This window comes from Pelophylax lessonae (genome assembly GCF_965119305.1).
Source record: "Pelophylax lessonae genome assembly, chromosome: 4".
In the NCBI taxonomy this organism is placed as follows: domain Eukaryota; kingdom Metazoa; phylum Chordata; class Amphibia; order Anura; family Ranidae; genus Pelophylax; species Pelophylax lessonae.
Genome location: NC_138771.1, coordinates 466,047,574 through 466,060,890, shown reverse-complemented (window position 1 = coordinate 466,060,890; position 13,317 = coordinate 466,047,574). Strand labels below are relative to the sequence as shown.

Genomic DNA, 13,317 nt, shown 5'->3' with positions numbered 1-13,317 from the left:
CTAAAATGCGCCCCTTTTTATCTAATGAAACCACCAAGCTACTTATTCCCTCCCTTTTTATCTCTTACCTTGACTATTGCAACTCCCTTCTGTTAGGCCCACCTATCCATAGGCTATCCCTTCTTTAGTCAATCCTGAATGCTGCTGCCAGACTCATCTACCTTACCAACCGCTCCGTGTTTGCCACCCCTCTCCGCCAATCCCTACACTGGCTCCTGACTGCCAAACAAATTAAATTAGAAATACTAACGACAACATACAAAGCCATTCACAACTCTGCCGCGAGCTACATCACCAATCTTGTCTCCAAATATCAAGCAAACCGTCCTCTCCGCTCCTCTCAAGACCTCCTGCTCTCAAGCTCCCTTGTCTGCCATGTCCTCCCATGGTCATCTCCAGGATTTCTCCAGAGCCTCGCCCATCCTCTGGAACTCTCTACCTCAATCTGTCTGGCTAACTCCTACTCTAGCTGCCTTCAGGCAATCCCTGAAAACTCATCTCTTCAGGGAAGCCTATCATGGCTCCAACTAATCTTTTACCACTTCCATCAGCTCATTCCCCACTGTTACAAACTTTTGTATCACCTGCCCCACCCAATTATATTGTAAGCTCTTCTGAGCAGGGCTCGCTTATCCCTCTTGTATTTTATTGTATTGTAACTGTATTGTCTCCCTTTTATTTTGTAAAGTGCTGTGTAAACTGTTGGCGCTATATAAATCCTGTATAATAATAATAATAATAATAATGGCACCACATAAGCAATAGATTTTAATCACCTTAGGTGCTTCCTGCTATCAGCCACATACTGCACATATTGATACCCCTGTCCTCTATAGTTATCAACTATATTTTAGCAACCTGTTATGGTCACCTGAAACCAACACGCTAGATGCACTCAGCAAGGCAGGTACATAAGTTAACCCTTGTGGATACAGATCAGTTATATTCCTTGAGCAAAGACAATGGGTATCCATCTGCCTGTATAAATGGATGCAATATGCAGACACCTGATCTGCTATGAATTGGACAGATCAGGAATACAAGTTGAGAGATTCCTGGTCCTGCTAACTTTCTGTGGATTGTTTAACTGGGTCTGTGCATTCATGTGCATAATTGGATGCTGATTCTATGATCTGCTGGAAAACTGATGTACAAAGAAGTAGCTTCCCCTTATAGGACAAAGTGACATTGTTGGTTTTCTCTAGATTCATAGGTTGCACTTCCAAAATGGTTGACAGTCAAACTTAAAGGGTTTTTCTAGGACAAGGGAAAATTAGGTATGTTCAAGAATTGTTAATAATAGAAACCCTGAGATTGTTTTTGTCTTAATATATGTACGTGAAATCAAAAAGGTATATAGCCTAAGTCCCATTTGTGCATGTTTTGGTTTATTGTAATATGAGAAAATTACACTGACCCCCTGTAAAGGTATTACATTCATCCCACCTACAGTCTACATGGAAAATGCTATGAATTGCACAGATAAGAACTTCAAGGTGAGAGATTACTCATCCCTAAAATTCCTCGTCCCTAGAAATACGAAGGGACAAATCTGACAGTATATTATTTATAGCAAACTTAGAAGTCCCCAAAAAAATATATTATGATAATAATTTTCCCCATGTGATGGAAGTTAACCTCTTACCTCACTGTTGCTGTAGCGGGCCAGCTCGGAGATGAAGCGGATGTGGTCATCACGGATCTGTACCATCTGCTCACAAATATTGTACTGCGGGCTGATACTGCTCTGTGTGCAGGTCCACCTGGGCAGGAAACAGCTGCTTAAGCCTGTGGATGGGCCTCAAAGAGGCATGTGGAAAGAGTCTAGGAGGGCTTGTTAGGAATAACTACACTACAGCATATCATCCAACAATAACCACATCATGTACTATAGAAGAGGTGACAAAGGGTCTGATTGTTAATGATTCAAAAAATTATCTTTAAAATGAACCTGCAAATATGAACCAATGAAGGGGCATTTATCGTATAACACAAAAGCAATTTTAACATATCAATATGCCCATGGATATACAGTATATAATATGATAAACTGTTTTATGCGTGTCCAGTTCTACCATCTTGTAAAGCCTTTCATGATTTAATCTAGCTGTAGTAGTGTACTGTACCAAGTTAGCCATTGATTAATGCGGAAGGTTTGTAGTTTAAGTGATAACTTAAAGAGATTGTAAAGGCAGAAGGTTTTTTCTTAACCTAATGCATTAGGATACAAAAAAAACTTTTGTGTGCAGCACCCCCCCCCCCCCCCAGCCCCCTTAATACTTACCTAAGCCCAGCTTTATTCAGCGATGTTGCAGAAGTTTCTCAGCTGCCCAGGACTTCCCTCCTAATTGGCTGAGACAGCAACACGGCGCAACTGGCTCCCGCTGCTGTCAATTAAAGTCAGTCAGCCAATCAGTAGTAAGAGGGGACGGGGCCCTGTCGCGGCTCCATGTCTGAATGGACACAGGGAGCTGTGACTCGGCTGGGGTGCCCCCACTGCAAGCTGCTTGCAGTGGGGGCACTCAACAGGAGGGAGGGGCCAGGAGCACAGAAGCGGGACCTGAGAAAAGGAGGATCCGGGCCACTCTGTGCAAAGCCAACTGCACAGAGCAGGTAAGTATAACATGTTTGTTATTTTTAAAAAAACTAGACTTTACAATCACTTTAAGCTAGCCAATAAAAGGTATTAAAATTGCAAGCTTTCAGGATTCCTTAGATCCCTTCATCAGCCTCTGTACAAGTCAATTGTATAAATAATGGCAAAGGCATCCCAAAAGCTTACATATTTATTAACTTAAAGAGGAGTTCCAGCCTGGGGAAAAAAATACTGTAGCTGCTGACTTTTAATATAAGGACACTTAACTGTCCAGGGAGACCGCGATGTCGATCTGTCCATCAACTCTAGGTGCAGGCGCAGGCATCTTCACAGCCTGTTTCCTACTGCACATGCGTGAGCCGCGCTGCGCTTTCTAAATGGTCCCGCTGTCTTCTGTCACAACGATCTTACCCAGAAGTGGGTATCTGGTTTTAACAGGTATCCACTCCCCCCCCCCCCCCCCCCACTGAAAGGTGCCAAATGTGGAAGTGGAGGGGAGAAGGAAGCAAACAATCGGAGCTTCCCCTTTTGGGTGGAATTCCACTTTAAGTTAGCCAATAAAGCCTATCACTTAAACTCCACAATTTTTACATGATATAATTTAGTGAGCTTCTATAGAAAATGAAGGGGTTGATCCTGACTAATGCAGTTGGTATTATGTCAGCCATACACATAGCAATTTACAGAGAATTTCAACAAATTTCCATCAGCTTTCAATTGCAGAAATGACCAATTACACTGACCAGCGTTGAGTTGGCCCAATACTTTGCAATCTCTGTATAATCTCCTTTAGATCTACCAAAACTATGTAATGTGTAGAACCTCTCTAAAGTGGGGTACACACTAGTAGAGAATCTGCCGAAAATTCCCGTCCGAGGTAAAATCGTACGATTTTCGGCCTGTGTGTACACAACTTTCAGCAGCCTATGCCGACATTTTCAACGAAAAAAAAACGGAGGGACAAACACCAAAATTTTTATCATCCGTCCCTAGCACGACCAATTTTCGTTTTAATGTGTATGCAATATGTCCGCGAAAAATCAGATACGAAAGACCACGCATGTTCTGAAGTTGCTGACAACCCGGAAATCTAGGAACAAAGATCCCAAAAAAACGGACGAAAAATTTCGTGAACATTTATGCACTGTCAACTCAAAACAGTTATGACCGCTGAGCATGAGAGAGAAAAATCGGAGGATTTTTCGTACGATTTTCGTCAAGTGTGTACGAGCCTTAAGGCAGCCCATACATTAGACAATTTTTTTTTTGTTCAACCAGTGGGTTGCACTGATCGATCAAGAAAAATCTGACAGGCTATACTGATCGACTTCTGTACAACCAGTCTGCCCATACACGGATCGAAATTCGGCTAGCCCCTGCTGAACTGGTTGAATTTCGATCAGTGTACAGCTGGATTAAAGGATCCATTTAACTTGTATTCAAACAGGCAGACCCTCACGCTAACAAAAATGTTGGTAGTGCTAAAAAAGATTATATAATCAGACTGCTATGTGTATTGTCAGCTTAATGATGCAGTTGTAGGAACACGTAATGGATCTCAGGCAAAGGCTGACGTGTGTGCTTTAGGATACTGACGTTTACTTATGCCATAAATTATAGTACAGGGCCTTTAGGGAAGGATTGTCTACAATTGGAACATGTCTTGTCAGTGTCTGCTGCTTCCTAGCCTCATTTCTGGGCTCCAGGGGTCAGATGGGTTTTAGAGAAGTGCTAATTTTCATTAAAATTTACAGAAAGGAACACAGTGTATTGCAGCCTTGTGTATGTAAGCGTATGATCAAATAGCTGTCTGTAATTGGGTAAAGCGCAAAATATACAGCATAATGATCAATGCCAACCAAACCCTTAATTATCATTCATTTTTTAACTTGCTCTAAACTGATGGAAAGGTGGTCTGACTGGTTACTGTTGCCAATTGTACAGTAAAAGCTGTAATAAATTAAAGTGTCAGCAGTAAGAATTGAAGATCTTTCCTCACATACACCAATTAAATTAAAACTTGACCTAAAAGTTTGAATCTGATTGGCTTTCGGAAAATAGTTCCATGTCTTAGTGCTGACTATGTGATATATCAAGTTTTACGTGACCTGTTCAAGAAAATTGTCCCTGTAACAAAAAAGTCAAACACAATGTTAACATAACAGTTTGAGAAGCCTTACATGGAAGCTTCCATTCTCTGACCTGCAGTGAAGCTGAACAAGTTCAGCTTTACTGCCCTGAAACTATAAAACAGTCCAGGTGGGGCCAAAGAACAGCAGTTTCCATTGCATGGCCACTAATGAGAAACCTTTACTGAAAAAAATATACATCCTTCTATTGCTGACCTTCTTCTGAAAATGATAATTGTTTGACTGCCTTACACATCCAGCGGCTTCAGTAATTTCCTAGTTACTGACCTGGAACAAACATGCAGATCAGAAAAGCCACAGAAAAAAGTCAGAACCCCTGCATGCTTTTTTCAGTGACTAAAAAAGTACTGGACCCATTGGATCAGAACGACTGCCAGGCAACTAACATGCTCAGAAAGAGAGGGCATCAGTGGCAGCCTCCATATTTCTTTAGGACAGGTATGATTTACAGTATCAGTGAGTAAAGGCTCCAGTTATCCTCGCTCCAATTTTGAAAGGGTCAGTCCACCCAAAAGTGATATTTTTAATGTTTGGTAAATGCTGAAGGGTTAAGCCACTTAACAATGTTTTATATCTCTATGGGGCTCTGTTGGTGAGATCTATGTGCTGTGGCCATTAGGAGGGGTCTCCATTCCTTGTTTTTTCTTGTGTTTTATAATGTAAAAGAAACGGGGATGAAAGCACAAAGGAGTGGCCATCAAAGGGGCTCCAAAAAGGAACAAACTGCGGTATCTCTTAGAAAAAAATCAAGAAAAACTGTTAATCTCAAAATATAAAAAATTGTATAATGTAGACTTAAAAAAAAAAACACGCTGGAACACACAAAGGTGGGCAGGAATTTCCCAAAACTATCAGATAGTCAAGAACAGAGTTTAGAATAACATCATCGACTTTTCACTGTTGGGGTATCCAAAAAATACAAGAAGCTACAAACTGACTCAACTAGCCAAGCAACACCTAAAACTAAAATATCACTTTTGGGTGGCGTCGCCCTTTCATAATCAGCTCTACTGTCTGCAGCACTAAGCAGCTTGTGGCAGCAAAGCCCAAATCATAATAAAAGCATTTTACAACCACAAGCTGCTTATTGCTGTGTATATTGGTTTCCTCGCCAGTTACCGTAAAGTATGACTCATCAAGTTCCACTGTGACCACCCCTCATCTTATCACTCCACTACTGCCAAGAGACATTACGGCATGCACTCACTTTGACTTGTTCTCCTCATAGTGAGCACTGGTCTTAATGTATCTGGCCAGCTCTATTTGCATGTCTCCAAAGAGAGGTACCACCTGCAGCTGCTGTAAAAGAGAAAACAGACGGACTGCACATTTAGACACACAGAAACACTGCACAGGGATTTCTGTCCATGAACACACCATCATAAAACACGCAGGCCTTCACGTACAAGAATATCAAGTCTTGCCATCCAGAACTCTAGTAGAGAGCATTCCATGATTACTACACAACACTTTTTTCTTTTAATTTTCCTGGCACTCGCGGGTGCAGCCACCTAGACGGTTACACCATCAGGCTGTACTGTTGACTCCTGGGATATAGGGGTCATCTATCCTACGTGTCTTTAAGTAGCCAATGCGTCTAATTTTGTGGTATTTCCAGACTGGAAATTATGCGATTGAGAGGTGCATGCTAGGTAGTCAGCTGCACTAAATCCCAGAACTCACTGCTGCGGGCTTTAGACGCCCACAGCTAAAATAGCCGCCATCAAAATTTCTGTAGGGGCCAATAAACAGGACTTTTGGCAAAAAGGGAATAAAATTACATTATTGACATAATCTAAAGTAAATCCAGCGATTTTTAAAGGATCACGGGAAGGTGTTCATTACATTTTTAAATGGAGACTGTAGCTCCCCTTTAAAGAGGAGGTTTCACCAAACAACTATTAAGTTCCTCCTGTCCCCTGGGGATAAAGCGCATTCTGCATTTTGTTCCATTTTGATAGGTGTAGTGGATGCAAAGCTAACACGGTCAACAGCGTGCCACCCCTCCCTATACAGATGTTCGTCCATAATGTTCAGTAGGAGACAAATGGTTACCTCGTTTTGATTAGTAACACTTGTCTCCAGCACCAAGGGCTTGCCCAAGACAAGAGCCCATCATCACTCATGCAGGGAGAGGGGGTGTGTCAGTGAGAGTTTCCTGTTACCTGTGGACAACAAATACAGCCCTGACCGCAGAACACCTGGGCTTAGCGTTTCTGCAAACGTGCATAAAACATGCTAAAACGCGCAACGTGTTTTGGTGCCATTATTCCTTTATAGCACCCCAAACGCAGGTAGCAGTCTCGCATTTTGCCACTTGTTTTCCGCGTAACAAAACACGCAAAACATGAGACACAAATCATGCTTGGCTTATGTCCAACATTTGGTACATGAGCTTCTTTAGTGTGTTTTTGGAGTGGAGGGAGGCCCATTTAAATGAATGGTGCTGCTCCAAAGATTAGCTAAAAAAGCTCTACAGTAACATTGCTCAACTTGTGAATGGCTAGTGTAGGACCTGTATAAAACTGGCAATAAGTATATAAATATTTGTTAGTTCTATGTATAAATATGTGTGCTGTGGTTGGCTTATGGGAATCGTTTGCCCCACTGAAAAGAGTAAATCAACATGTGCGCTCACACAGCAGGGGGAGACATCAACTGAGCTCTGTCTGAGCTCCACAATGGGAACAACCACAAATTGGGTTTCTGTCTAGGGAGCAGCTGATGACAGTAATGGAGTAATGGCAGAGATAAAGAAATGATTCAATGCACAATCATCTGGCATTTCTTTTGACAAGAAGAGGTACGTACATAATCAAATAGACCAGCAGTTATGTTTTAGGTTGCTTGTGAGACTTCTTCAATTCATGTTGGTGGCTTTAACTAGTGCTCTAAAGCAGCTAAAGACTTTGAGCCAAAATTAATTACCTAATACATCTATTTACACACTCAAAGTCAACTATACAGCCCGCAGTTCTCCCATGTGTTTTTCACAGTGGCGTGTTCTTCTCCACCTATCACAAATCATCAAAAAGCAGGTAGAACTTCCAGGAAAGGCACTAGACTTCAGGACTGTACAGTACTGTAGCATTTTACAAAAGCATGTGAATGAAGTATTGCGCACTGATAACCACAGAATTGGAGTTGCACTGTGGGTGAAATTCTAGACGCAAGACTCGGAATTTTAATACACGAGGGCCATTGTGTTTTATCTTCCAAAACTACTATTATTCCTTTCTTAACCAAGAAAATTACCAATTTGACCTATACTTTACTTTTTTTTAACATTTGAAATAAGAGGGCAGGCAGATATCTTAGAAATTATGGAAATAAATGCCTATGTTGTCCATTGTATCCAGCTGTCTTGTTTTGTCTACTTAACTAGATGTTAGAAAGCTGGCTTGTGACTGACTGCTACAGGCAGTAGGGCTCTTTAATTTCTTACATTTTTGAAAAAATAGGTTTCCTCCAAACAGAAACTATCAAGTATGGATTTCTGATTTAATGATATCCATAACGTTTTGTAACCAGCATTAAATAATTAGAATTACAATTTTATTGGCTGACATGGTTCATACCTCCAAAGCTTAAATGAACTAGCCCCAGTAAATTGGCATGGGTGAGAAACATCCAATCAGCAGAGATGTAAAACAACTGGGGGTTTGGAATCTGTGAATGTGAGCTGCACTTCACAAATATGAACCACAATTCCCATCATTTTTCCAGATTCACAAGACTAAATAAAATGTAGCCAGCACATTTGTTAGCATAGGATGGTCTTTCTAAAATGCAGCTTGAGATACATATCTACAACGTTGTACTGCTTCTGAAACAGATTGCTGGTGAGTAACATAAATCTGTAAAAAAATAGGGAAACTCAAACTTAGACTAAGATAAATACATAAGCAGACGTTACCTTTAATATAATTCATATGGCAGAATGATTACTAGATCTAGAACTTTAGGCAGCAGAAGCTTTACACCTTTTTATTGTAAAAATTAAGGTGGGCCCCAACCCTCCACCTCTTGTGCCCCCTCATTGGTCACTGAGGAAACCCCTTTTTATGGTGTCCATTGGGAGGATTGGGAAGCATAATGGGCTGTGCCATTCTCAACTTTACAGTAAAGTCAATATTTGCATATACATTTAGCCACCTGTACCTCTGGATCTACTCACCATTCTGACATGCATTTTTTCAATAGGTAACCACTGTAGTTTTTTTTAAAAGTATGCGGAATTGGGCAGATATGTGATGGGATTATTTTAAGATTGAATTCAATTGTATCAGATGAAATAATCACAAACTGAAATGGCATGCAGTTACAAAGAAAATCGCTAACAAAACTTTAGTGATTCGTAGACATCACCTTAAAGAATTTGTCGATTTTACTTAGGTTTATCCGTTTTTTAGCATCAAGTTTGTAAATATTGCTGACATTTCCATCCATCAGATACAACCCGAAGCCCATCACCTGCAAATGAGAAACAGAAGTGTTTTGTGCTCAATGCATGTTTGCATGAACCTTTTCCATGTAAAGTGTAGCTGCAAAGTGTCCTGTTACTTACACACATACCGTATAGATCTATTTAAAATTCTGCATAAGTGTAGCATAAAAAAAGGAAAATCAGCACCAGGAACATAACTTAGTCAGTGGAATGGGTCCTTTGTGCTGATCTCCTCCTCCGTTTATGCCCAACTCTCCACCTTTGCAATCTTCCGTGTGAGGGGGGGGGGTTAATACAACTAAGGGGCTGTCACATGCTCTCGTCAACAGAGCCTGACTATGCCTGCCCTTTTTGCCCAGCACAAGGGACAGTACTTACAATCAACAATACGTGTCCCATGTGCTGGTGGCTGCTGTCTTCTCTGAAATCTTCCATCCTCTGCCCCCCATACCCCCACAGCAGTAATCTTCTTGTGCTGCATGGGTTAATACAGCTGCTAGACCTGAAAAAGTCAAGAGTGCCAACTATGTCCACCCTGTCCGCCCTTTCCGCCCCTTCTCTATTCATAGAAGCTGTACTTTAGTTTTCAGTAATGAAAAGCACTCTATGAGTTGAGGACAGACAGGTGAATGAAAAGCCTCCCTCTTCCATTCATAGATTGCTTTTCATTGATGGCATTATATTATTATTATTAATATTGTTATTATTATTAATATTATTATTATAATATCTTCTGCCAATTTACAGGAGATGTGAGTCTATAAACATCCTAGCAAATTACACAGTGTAACTGAAAAAAGAGGGTTGTTTTTAATTTTACAAAAGATGAGTTACCCTTTAAATGAAACCTGTATTTTTACCCATTCAGGGGAAGGACGCCCCTTCAGCAGCATACAGCATACATACCATTCCTTTGCTCTCCTGCTTCTCCATCCAGAGCCAAAAGTTGAAGAAAATTATCTGGACTTCTGGGTAAAGAGAAGCATGTGACTCACTCCATGTGACAGCAATAGGACAATTAGCACTGTCACGTGAGTAGTTCATGGCCCTGTGTAAGCTTCAACTCCAGCAACTTCTAGTTTACACATGGTTGTTCTTTTATTCCAGCAGCTGAAGAGAACAGCAGTGAAGCAAAAGGAAGGCCAGTGTGTGCATCCATAGAGGCCTGCCTTAAAGTATACCTGTTGTGGTGCTCTGCATTGGAAAAGCAGATTCACATTGAGCTGACCAGCTTTATCTCCTGTGGCAGTGCTATGCCCTGTCACAGTGTAATCCAGAATGATCCAGGATTCTCATCCAGGTATTTAAGGGGCTCCAGGGGGCTTGTGTCATTCAGAGGAAACTGGCTTTTCAGTTTCCTCATCGTTATGGTAAAACACAGAGCCTAGAGATTTCATAGAGATCTTGGAGGGATGAAACCTCCAATCCTGGGTCCTGGTTTTCAGGACCACCAGCACACTAATTGAGCAGTTGTGTGCTGGGCTTTTAGGAGAGACCTAACTATGGTACTGGGCTCCAACCCAGCAGACAGAGGTCTCTGCCAGGAGTCAGAAGGGCTCCACCTAGGGGAGAGGTGGGAGCCAGAGCAGCAAGGTTCTGCCAGGTGTATGAACCAAACTTGTGTATGAAGACTGTCTGTAGGGTAAGGCTAAGGCAGCAGTGTTGGGAGGCTGAATGCCTATTTCTTTGTGAGAGAAAATGGCTAAAAACCCCTGCAAGGGAAAACCTTTTGATTTTGATTTCTGTAACTTAATTTTAGTAAAATTGGGCAAGAAAAGCCCTTAAGAAAAGAAGAAAAGCAAGTGGCTATGTCCCTAAAGCTCTACTGTTTGAAGCGAGTTCTGTAGAAGAAATATTTTCACTGTTGGGGTTACCTTTAACAGCATGTGCTTTTCACTTGGTGTCAAATACATTTTATTCTCATAGTAATCCACACAGATGTTGACAATGTCAGCTAGCAGCTCCTCGTAGCCGGGAATCACCTCCAGCTGCTGGTGCAGGCACTACAAAGACAAGAGCAAACCATGAAACAAATGAGTGCAATGTTTTACTAGCTGCTTCTCTTCTTATCAAGACACGTAGCTATGTATTCTGAATACAGAAGTTCAAACCAATCTGGTTGCCTGAAACAAGAACTGTCTAATCTGCTTTTAAGAAAAAATTGCCCTCCAAAACTGTATGGGACAATATTTGTAGAAAAAATGTCTGAATTAGACATGTTATTACAGAGCGATACAGACAGTTCATAGATACTATGATAAAATAAGACTTTTTTTTTTAAATTATTGTTGTGATTAAAGATGATCAACTTTGCAATGCAGTTAGATTTTCATTTAGGGTGTATGTAGACAGACAAACATAGTCTGCTTTCACTTGCATTATCTATAGGCAAATGTGTTCTTTATAATTTTTCAAGTATGAAAAGGTTTTTACGTCTGCATCCAATTGGGGAGATTTACTCTCACATCCTGAAGACACAAAAGGACATTAATAGGGAGGAAGGAAGGAAGGACATCTCTTTAAAAAGATTGGAATGTCTCTGTTAGACTGCTGTCACCAGAACAGGTTTCCCCACTGGAAGATTTCCCCCCACCCCCTCTACAGTAAAATTTTGGATTTCTCAAGCTTAGGATAGTTATACATGTTAGGCCCAAGATACTTCAAAATTGCATTTGAGAGTTGCATTCAAATTCCCATTTACTTTAATGGGAAGTAAGGAAATTCAAAGAAATGCCTGTACACGTAAATGCTAAAAAAAACGAAGTAAAAAAAAAAATCATATTTATTTTTTCCCGATAGTAATATAGGTATTTGTCTCTTTATATCAGCCTCCAAGTATTCCCCAGCACAGCACCAGATTGTGTGGGGGAAGGAGGGATGAAGAGGGGGTGGCAGTATGCTCAGCCAATCATGAGATCCCGCCAATAACCTCATCAATGTGCTGCTGCTACTTTTCTGTCCAATCACAGACTGGGGTAGATACTGGACTAGGCTGTGTTGCTTAACTTCTTAAGTCTGCAGAAAGATCTGGAACATGACTATGCTCACGGGTAGGGGTGAATGTATCATATGACTGGATGAACAGAATTGCAAATCCTTGGCAAGTAGGCTAATTCACACACAACTGTATACTTAGCTGTTTGCTTGGCATTCATATTTATTTAGTATAAATGGGTACAATGTTTTAGGTTGCAGAAAATGATTTCTAGTAAATTTTACAATAAAAGACTTCAAATACTTCAGGACCTCCAGAACTTTGGGGAACTATCCTGCTTTCAGCATACCATAATTTATAAATGTCCCCATGCATATTTTCTAGTCTTCCAGTCCCAAGCACAGTTGCACTGCTCAGTACCACTAGCTCTGGTTCACACCGTGCAGCTTTGAAATCGTGCTACTTCACTGCGATTTTTTAAAGCCACACATTAGTGCGATTAGCACTCCTGATTTCATTGTGGCTTGCGACTTTATTTAACAGAAGTCTATGCAAGTCACAATGAAGTCATTAAAAATAAGTGCAGGAATCTTTTTCATAATAGCTGCAACATGAGTCACAGCGATATGATTGGTTACATTGCTGGCAATGGGGTGCAACTTGTCATGCGATTTGGAACTGTCAAACCGCAAGACAAAATGCATTGGTGTGAACGGGGGCTAAAAGATGTATTGGGTTCAACTCTGAAGAGGGTTGCAAAAAAAGTGTTCTTACCTGAGTGATCCTGTTGTGATTGGCCAGAAACATAGAGAGATTCTGTGATTCTTGTATAGACTGTGGGTCTGCCATCTTCCGCAAAAACTGGGCAGCACTGCAAGAAAATATACACAGACAATGCATAACTAAGGCCTATCGACACTGTCTGCATTTATTTACATCAAAAGTCCTAAAATGCATTAATGTTTTATTCATTTTGGATAGAGTGTTGAAGGGTTAGAAAGTCTGTCAGGTGCCACATGGACAAGAAGTGAGGAGAAATGTAGCAAAAAAAAAAAGCACAGACATCGGCCAGGGATAAAAACAAAAAAAAAATAAAAATTATATATACTTTTTTTTTTTTGAGTAGAGTGGTGAAGATTCATAAGACTTCACTTCCTGGTAAATAGTCCCGACAAGGACATGATCAAAG

At 40.8% G+C, this 13,317-nt stretch overlaps 1 protein-coding gene across 1 annotated transcript in view; it reads right to left on the bottom strand.

Moving 5' to 3' along the window:
- CYFIP2 (cytoplasmic FMR1 interacting protein 2) overlaps positions 1-13,317 on the bottom strand; it is a 145,234-nt gene that overhangs the window by 60,547 nt on the left and 71,370 nt on the right. Inside the window, exons 8-12 of the mRNA XM_082254618.1 lie at positions 12,903-12,999; positions 11,068-11,196; positions 9,115-9,219; positions 5,954-6,045; positions 1,646-1,763 (exon numbers count right to left, since the gene is read on the bottom strand). Coding sequence (XP_082110744.1) covers positions 1,646-1,763; positions 5,954-6,045; positions 9,115-9,219; positions 11,068-11,196; positions 12,903-12,999 — 541 coding nt within the window. The remainder of the gene's footprint in view (positions 1-1,645; positions 1,764-5,953; positions 6,046-9,114; positions 9,220-11,067; positions 11,197-12,902; positions 13,000-13,317) is intronic.